At 35.0% G+C, this 8,813-nt stretch overlaps 1 protein-coding gene and 1 long non-coding RNA gene across 12 annotated transcripts; one reads left to right on the plus strand and one right to left on the minus strand.

Moving 5' to 3' along the window:
* Nucleotides 1-7,492, minus strand: LOC111788658 (uncharacterized). Of its 11 annotated transcripts, XR_015419861.1 has the most exons (7): nt 5,754-5,893; nt 5,237-5,622; nt 5,017-5,135; nt 4,557-4,732; nt 4,009-4,180; nt 2,695-2,820; nt 1,761-2,593 (listed from the first exon to the last, which is right to left on the minus strand). It is a non-coding gene; the product is annotated as an uncharacterized LOC111788658 (long non-coding RNA). The 11 variants fall into 11 exon arrangements; XR_015419855.1 differs by adding an exon at nt 1-223 and having other exon boundaries at nt 2,443-2,593; nt 4,557-5,622; XR_015419852.1 differs by adding an exon at nt 1-223 and having other exon boundaries at nt 488-2,593; nt 4,557-5,622.
* On the plus strand, nt 4,622-6,585 carry LOC111788657 (BTB/POZ domain-containing protein At1g55760). The gene is made up of 4 exons (XM_023669085.2): nt 4,622-4,756; nt 4,971-5,116; nt 5,443-5,561; nt 5,802-6,585. Exons 1-4 carry the CDS (start codon nt 4,638-4,640, stop codon nt 6,402-6,404), a joined length of 987 nt encoding a protein of 328 aa, XP_023524853.2. The 5' UTR covers nt 4,622-4,637; the 3' UTR covers nt 6,405-6,585.
* Nucleotides 7,493-8,813: the final 1,321 nt, after the last annotated feature.

Below are 8,813 nucleotides of genomic sequence, written 5' to 3' on the forward strand. Positions count from 1 at the left end.
TGGGTTAAAATGTTCATAAATTTATTAAAAGTTTAATAGTGGCACTGTAGAAATAACAAGGTTAAAAAGAAGGAAAAAAAACCTCTCTAATCAAAAGTTAGAACGATTGACACGCCCTAACATCTAGACTACAACTTAATTGTAGAAATCTAACTAACCGTCACTTGATTCTATGGCCTCATCAACTGACGTCATCATCCATATATGGGGCTCTTGTCTTTACCTGAAAAGATATTAGACGTGGTTTGAATTTTAAAAAAATATTTAGTAAGTGATCCTATTGTTGAGGTCGAAGAATGCTATATAAGATCTTTCGGTAACTCGGGTAGAAGAAAGTAAGTAGCTCTTTCTACTGCACTGACTATGGTTACACTTATTGAGGTAAGTAAGGAGATTATATCACTTCTATCTTTATTAAAAGAAATTAGCTACAAGTTGGAAAACAATATTCATTTAGCAAAGAATGAAACACATCGAAGTGAGATACCATTTTACTGGACCAGCTTTGGAAGATGGAGCACTGGTGCTTGACAGAGCCAGAAAGTTGGAATCTAATCACCGTACTTATGAACCACGTGAGATTCTACACCAGATTCTACCAGATTCTACACCAAAGAGGGAAGCTAAACATTTCTTATAAAAATGTGGAAACTTCACTCTAACAGATGTGTTTTAAAATCATGAGGCTGACGGCGATACATAATTGACCAAAACTGACAATATCCGCTAATGGTAGGCTTGAGCTGTTACAAATGGGTTTAGAACCAGACACCGGGTGGTGTGCCAGCGAGGACGCTAGGCCCCCAAGGGGTGGATTGTGAGATCCCACATCAGTGGGAGAGGGGAACGAAGCATTCCTTGTAAAAGTGTGGAAACCTCTCCCTAACAGTCACATTTTAAAATCATGAGGTTGTAACGATACGTAACGGGCCAAAGCAGATGATATCTACTAGCGGTGGGCTTGAGCTGTTACAAATGGTATCAGAGTTAGACACCAGGTGATGTACCAATAAGGATGTTGACTCCTAAGGGAGTGGATTGTGAGATCTCACGTCGATTGGAGAGGGGAACGAAACATTCCTTATAAAAATATGGAAACCTCTCCCTAATAAATAGGTTTTAAAACTGTGTGGCTAACGAGGATACATAACGGGAAAAACTAACAATATTTGCTAGCAATAAACTTGGACGGTTACAAATCATCAAAATGAACGAATTGCTAATTCACCTACAACTTTTAACTAAAAAAACAAACAATATAGATAAATCCAAAAAATCACTGATTTCAATAATCTTAGAAACTTTGAAATTGTTGGACACAGCAAGTTCCCAAGCAAGTACATCTACTAAAGATTCAGATCTAAGTATTGGCATTAAAACAAATGTTAACAACCATACCATATGTCATTAAATATTTTAATAAAGTTATAACATACTTTATAGTAATTGGAGAAGTTGAGAGATCATTAGTCAAAAGTGATTTGGTTGTTAGTTTGGAATTAGTAGTGCACACCTCACTGATTAGCAGAATCTACCACTCCCTAACTTTTTTATATGTCCCTCTCTTTTTATAACACCAATTTACAAAGTAATTTTAGGGTCCCATTGCCATTTTCTAGATCTCTTAGTGGTGGTTCAAACTTTTATATTTGCTAGAAAGATTATGAGTTTTTTTATTTATTTAATTCTATCAATGCACTAATTTTCAACTCAACTTTAATATAGTATAACTAATAACATTATAATCTTCAAACCTCTGAGACTCAAAAAATAAAAATTATAAATCAATAGACTTTTTTTTGTCATATTAGTTGACTAACAACATAAACTACTCTTAAAACTGGCTACAAGCTTCCTCTCCTCAAAGGTAGTTAACCCCAACTTTCTTGAATTTCAATCCAATAATGCTGGTTCATCAAACAATATTCCTACACAATCTCTTTCTATAATCTTAAATTTGGCTAAAATTTGATAGATTTAAGACAATTCTATTAGTTAAATGATAAGATACAAAATTAATTTATCTATTATATATAAAATTGAATTGAATATCTAATAGCCCCTAAACTTTCAATTTCTAACTACTCCAAAAAAAAATGTGACAAATAGGCCAATGATATATAAGACTCAAAATTAAAATTATGGATCTTATAGAACATAAAACTATAAACTTAAAAGGACTTTTTAAAAACTTTTAAAATTAAAAAACCTATACAAACTATAAATTTAAAGACCTTTTAAATTTAAGAGGCAAATATCATTACCTCTACAAAGTTTAATATTTATGTTTGAAGTTTGAACTTGAGTGAGTGACATCTAATAAAGAAGTGAGTAGAGACTTTTGATTGATGTACAGGTAGTTAATTCAGAGAATGATTGGAGTTCTCCCGATCTTATTCCATCATGCGATCATAAATAGTTGAAGGGTAAGAAGATACGTACAGAGAATGAAAAGAACACGTCCTTCGAAGATGCTCACACAGTGTGCCATTTGATTTGACAGAACAGAAGTGGTCAGAAGCCAATGAGCAATGGATGAGATGAGGTTAGATGAGATCATATCACATCATATGGGCCATTCAATAACCTGTTCCTGCGTCAGCAAAATTAATTAAATTAGTTCTTTTGTATTACAAGGAAAGGATGATTTGGAAGTTGCTTCTAATATTGGGAATTCGGATTCTTCAGCTTAACTGGATTCCATAGGATTCCCTCTTCGATGCCCCACTTTCTGATATCTTTCTTCTTCATACGTAATTCATGTTGTGGCTTTCTCTGTGTTTGGTTACATCTAAACTTGAGCAAACTCTATCTCTCTTCCTAAATCATTCATCAAACCACAGTTCACTTCAGTATGATATTTACTGGCATAGAATAAATCCAAAGGATCGTATTCGAAATTACAAACAATTATGAGGTCTTTGAATTATAGTGTAGAGTCCACCTCAAAATTGGAAAGAGGAAAATTATTTTATCTCCTATTTTATGGACCTCACAACTTACTTGAGAATCATGTAACAGTATCATTCAATCTCTTTCTACTCTACCCAGAATTATTAAATAAACTAACAATAAAAATCAAATCATGTCCTGTGTAAATAATTGCTCTTCTATTTTAGAAGTTTACTAGCATCTTTTTTATAATGGGTTAAAACCAAAGGGGGTATTTTGATAATTATTATATTATGTTCGATTAACTTTCTTAACACAACCAAGCATAGGAATAGTAATATAATTTCACTTTTAAGTAATTCTGATTAAATGAAATCAAAGGAATGCCAGTTTTTACTGTTCTCATGCCTAATTTTTTATTATTCTCATTCTATATTAAATATGAGGGGCTATAAATTGGTAAAAAGACCAACTCAGTTCAAATCCCCTACTCTCCTTTTTAACTGTAAAGTTAAAATAAAAGAAATATTTAAATACTGAAAAATAAAGGTGAAGCTTTCAGAATTCCTATTAACTTCCTAACCTCCTTTCATTTTCTTATGGAAAGCAAAGAGGAAAGTGGAAGAGTAAGGTAACCTAATCCAGGTATAAACTTAATTAAAAGTCATTACAAAATCAGACGTTTCTTTTAGGTTTTTCAAAACGTATTTTTAGGTTAAATTACAGGTTTAGTACTAATTTTGAAAGTTATTTAATGAATCTCTAAATTTTAAATAATATTTAATAGATCGTAGATTATAAATTTTCTAACACAAAACTGGAAATTTTACTCAACCTATTAATTACTTTTAATTTTAAAATTTTTTTAAATACAAAATAAAAAGTTTAATGATATGTTAAAAGACTTTAAAAGTTGCCTTGTTACATAATTCATATACTAAAGTTTATAATTTAATCTAATTACAAAATGGTTATGAAGTCGGAAATTGATTCCGCGTGGTATTTTTCAACAACAGCATGGTCTTATGCGGGTGGCCAAGAGACCATCATTGGCCTCCAGAAAAGAACAAGAAGAAGATACATATAATATAATTTCAGGGAAAAAAGATTGCGTACCTCCATGACTGACTGGGGTCCATGAATGCAGAGTGGGTTTTTCTTATTTCTTGTGCTTCCTTGATTCACCAACAATCGACTCCTCCATGCGAAATTACGAATAAATCCCAACAAAGGATTGAAATAGATGCTTTGCTTTGAAGGAGCAAAGACCACGCCTCGAAGCCAAATGCTGAAGCCAAATGTTAACATAAAATTAATGTGGGAAAGAAAACCCAAAAGAAAAGAAGAGGACCAATAGATGATCCAGAAGAATACTCCCAAGACAATTTTCAAACCCTCTTCCGAAAATTAAACCTTCAACATCAATGACGTAAAGAATCACCAACATCTTGGCGTGCTGGGTACAACTGAAAGCGTCAAATTAGATAATAAAAGCAATAAACACACACAAATCAACGTCTTTTGTTTGATCAAAGATTCTTATGCTTTGATCAGCGAGCAGTGCAGAGAAGAAAGATATATTTATATAGAGAAGAGAGAGAAATTTGTCTTCACAGGTGTTGCTCTACATATGTTAATGAGAAATAACTGCAGAATTAGCTAACCTGGGGAAGTCCGGAGAGCACTTCCTCGACGGCGTCTTCGGTTGCATCCATGAAATCACCGCAGCCCTAGCGTTCGCTAGGATGAGTGACTCAGCATACAGAGTAGAAACCACATCCCGTCTCGCGCAATGGAGGATCGAGAATCTAGCTTCCTGCACCTACCGCAAATCCGATCCCTTCAAAATTGGCAAGTGGAACTGGTAAATTTACCTCTTTCCTTGTTCTTTAATTTCTTTTGAAGCTATAATTCCAGTGATTAAGGGTGAGGATAAGATTCTAACCATCTCTTTTTAAGGAGATATAGTGATAAGAATCTGCTTTCCCCCCTTCTTCTTGGAGATTTTAATGCTTTTTGTTCTCTATCCAAGCAGGATAGGAATATATGGATGTCTAATATTTTTGTTTGGATTGAAGGCATTTATCAGTGGAAAAAAACAGGCTTTTATATGTTAAATTATACCCAGAGATATCGAGCTTAACAAGGGACAATCCCCCAATTGTATCTTTCACCATCCGAGTGGTTTCCTCTGCAGGAGGTCGGAAGGCTTGGACTCATCCAGGTAATTTCATTCTCGTTCTCTGAACATTTTCAAGGCAGAGTAGTTAGTTTTCAGATAGAAAAGTCTATTCACCTTCTACTATATCTTCAGATTCTGGTTCATAAATATAAGTTGAAATACTTGATTGATGGGTGAACATGGCTAATCTCTGCTAAGAAATTTGGATAAGTGTTTGGCCCTTCATTTCTTATCCTTTTGCCTCCCCTTGTGTGTGTGTGTGTGGAAGGGGGAGGGGGAGAGAGTCTTAATTTCCAGAATTTCTTCTTTTCTCTATGACCTTCAGTTCCTCTATTGACCAATGTTGTTACCCCACCACATCCATGCAGACATAATAGACAAACAGCTTAAGAACAACGACGATTTTATTTGGCCAATTGAAGTTCCATTAACAGGAAAGTTCATCATTGACGTCGAATTCATTGACTTGAAGATTGCATCGCCCGAGGTGAGCTTATAAATATCTGTCCATTGCGATTGCGTTCTTCCAAAAATGATTGTGGTGTTAACTATAATGAAACAATCCAAGGATCATTGATAAAAACAAGCCACGCACAGAAGCAGTCGACAAAAGTTATGCCTGATTATTAAGAAAAAGTAGTTATCAACGCCTATGTTTAGGAAAGAACTATTTGGATACCTTTTGTTTCACTCCTCTTTTAACCCATTGTTGTCAAAGTACTAACAGGGTGGGGAACCTTCCTCCATCTGGACTAATGGACTGTCACAAAAACGATCAAATGAACGAGCTCTTATTTCGTTGGGTCGAATGTTGAAGGAAAGCATCCACACGGATATTATAATTAATGCTTCTGATGGAAGCGTTGGAGCTCATCGTGCTATTCTTGCTTCACGATCACCAGTTTTCCACAGCATGTTTTCACATGACCTGAAAGAAAAGGAACTATCCACAGTAAACATCCCTGATATGTCCTTCGAAGCTTGCCAGGCTTTTCTTAATTATATGTATGGTAATATCCAACATGAAGAGTTTCTCTCCCATAGACTGGCACTTCTTCATGCAGCTGATAAATATGACATGGATGACCTAAAAGAAACCTGCCATGATAGTCTGCTAGAAGATATTGATGCCAAGAATGTGCTTGAAAGACTCCAAAATGCATCTCTTTATCAATTACCAAAACTGAAGACTTGCTGCATGCAGTATCTTGTGAAGTTTGGTAAGATTCTAGACATCCAAGATGAATTCAATGTCTTTCTACAAAATGCAGACAGGGATCTAATAGCTGAGATCTTCTATGAAATTCTTGATGTCTGGAAAGGTTTCTAGCTTGATGAAGGTGGTGGTTAATGTTGGCGTGTACACATAAGATTGCTACGAGGATTTAGTGTCAGAATTTGTTACTTCGAAGGTGATTCTTTCTCCATATTGTTTGTCCTGATATTAGTAAGGTTTCTCATGATAGATTGATGGTGTTGCAATTGAATGAAATGTAAATACTTTGATGTTCTGTGTTTGGAATTTTGTTTCTACATAATTAAGCGTTTTGCCATCACAAGATCTCACAATACCCTTGATATCCAAAATGCACTAGAAACCATTTGCAAAAGAATGCCAACCCGATCGTGCAGAGGTTACAGACTTTTAGGTGGAGTTTCGGTGGCAGTAAGGTTGGCCTCAGGCTAACATTGTCATATAACAAGAAGAGCAATATTCAACATCATACAGAAGGAAATATGATCCTAAAACACCTATGGGCTGACAGAATCAGAAAAGAATTTACAAAAACCTAACCCACCTAGAAAGTAATGAGTGCATCAACCCAATTCTGCAAGCTATTAATATCAAAGAAACGAAGAAGAAAGGGTCTAACATCCTAAAACACCTCATTACAATCACAACATTCAACATTAAACACAGCAAGAATACGCGTCAAGAGCATAAGAAATCAAAGGAAAACTCAACAGAATAACCAAACATCCTACTCTCACGACTACCTTACAAACTCCCACAAACTAATCACCTAATTCAAAACTCAATCAAAAGCAAAACGCTCCAAGGTAGAATTCCACACAAATTTCCAACTAGACACTTCTGTACACACAACTTACAAAACACATTATAGCTCAATAAACTAATTGAACAAAAACATCACCTCAGCGAGAAGATCAACGATGCAACTCCATCCACACTGTTGGATCGGTTCTTTACGCCGAAGAATCGCTCTGAAAAGGCTCCACCTCCGGCAGATTGAGAGAAGTAAACAAAAGGAAGGACGGAGATTACCCGTTGGAAAAGAAGAGTAGAGGAATCGAAAATGCAGAGAAGAAGGAGACCGGAAAATGAGAGGGGAGAAGAGAGAGAGGATGGAAGGTGACTTGGAATTTGCAAACGGGAATAATGGAGGGAATATTTTTGGAATATTTTTGGAATATTTTATTCTATGTTCTTTTTTTTTTTTTTTTTTTTTTTTTTTTTTTGTCCAATTATAAATCCAATTGCCAAAGTTTGGACCAAAATTTTAACCCCATATGATACTAAAATAATGTTATATAACCTTTTTCATACGTCACAACCAAAGCACGACGAGAAACCCGACGGAAGTGAAAGGATGAAAATCGAGAAAACCCGAAGAAGGTGAAAGGATGAAAAAAAAAACAGTTATCGACCCACATTTGTGCCCCATCACCATCTTCAACCTTATTCTCTTCTCGTGCACCCCACCACCAACCCACGACATCATTTTCTTCTTCAAATGAACGGTTGAGTATCGACATCGACTGCTATCTCTGCACGATTTTGTGATGTCTTTTTACTTAATTGATACCCACACATTCTAGTGACTTTCTTGTTAGATAAACATAAGCGGACTTAAATAATAAACAAAAACTAAAATTATAATTAAAATAATGCAATAAGAGAGATGTGTAACCATCCATAGACTAAGTTCCATAAATTTAACTACGAGTCAACTCCATTTTAAGGTTCAACTTTGCATAACACCTAGGGAAAGACTCTAATATCTTCTAGAACTTTCGTTGAGGAGCTCACCATAACTTATATAATATAAGTGATTAAAGTCCGTTGTAGCTTCTTGGCTCTCGTCTTTGTAATTGGATGTTGAGGTATGACAATTCCTTGGTCTTAGTTCATATCATTCTCCCCTCTCGAGAAGGATTTGTTCTCAAATTTCAACTATGATCTACATCAAAAGGACTCAAATCAACAACAGTAAAGGCTACACTAACACCATACTCACCTGGTAAATCAATTTATAAGCATTGTCATTGCTACGCTCAAGAACTTCGAAAGGTTGAACTCCTCATGGTAAAAGCTTGGATTTTCTTTAAAAAATGCACTCAAACCCAATCTCCGGGCTTAAAGATGACAATCTTGCATCTCTTATTAATTCTTGAAGCAACTTTGGAATTTTGTCTAATTTTTTTAATAAAGAAATTTAAAAAAAAAATCTTCCTCGATCCCTCTAGTTCCTGCTTAGTCCCTTCATTTCAGATGTAATGGGCACAAACTTCATTAACATCATGTTTCATTTTAGACCAATAAAGATGTTTAACAAGTATATCATAATTTTTAGAAACTCCATGGTGCGCTATTAAACCACCTCCATCAGCTTCCCTTACAAGTAACTCACGTATGGAACAATATTGTATGCAAAGTTAGCCTTTTCTAAATAAAAATTCATCAAACAACATGTAATCATCCCCGACAAGTTCTTTT

Source organism: Cucurbita pepo, chromosome 2 (genome assembly GCF_057944985.1).
Source record: "Cucurbita pepo subsp. pepo isolate OVF chromosome 2, ASM5794498v1, whole genome shotgun sequence".
Classification (NCBI taxonomy): domain Eukaryota; kingdom Viridiplantae; phylum Streptophyta; class Magnoliopsida; order Cucurbitales; family Cucurbitaceae; genus Cucurbita; species Cucurbita pepo.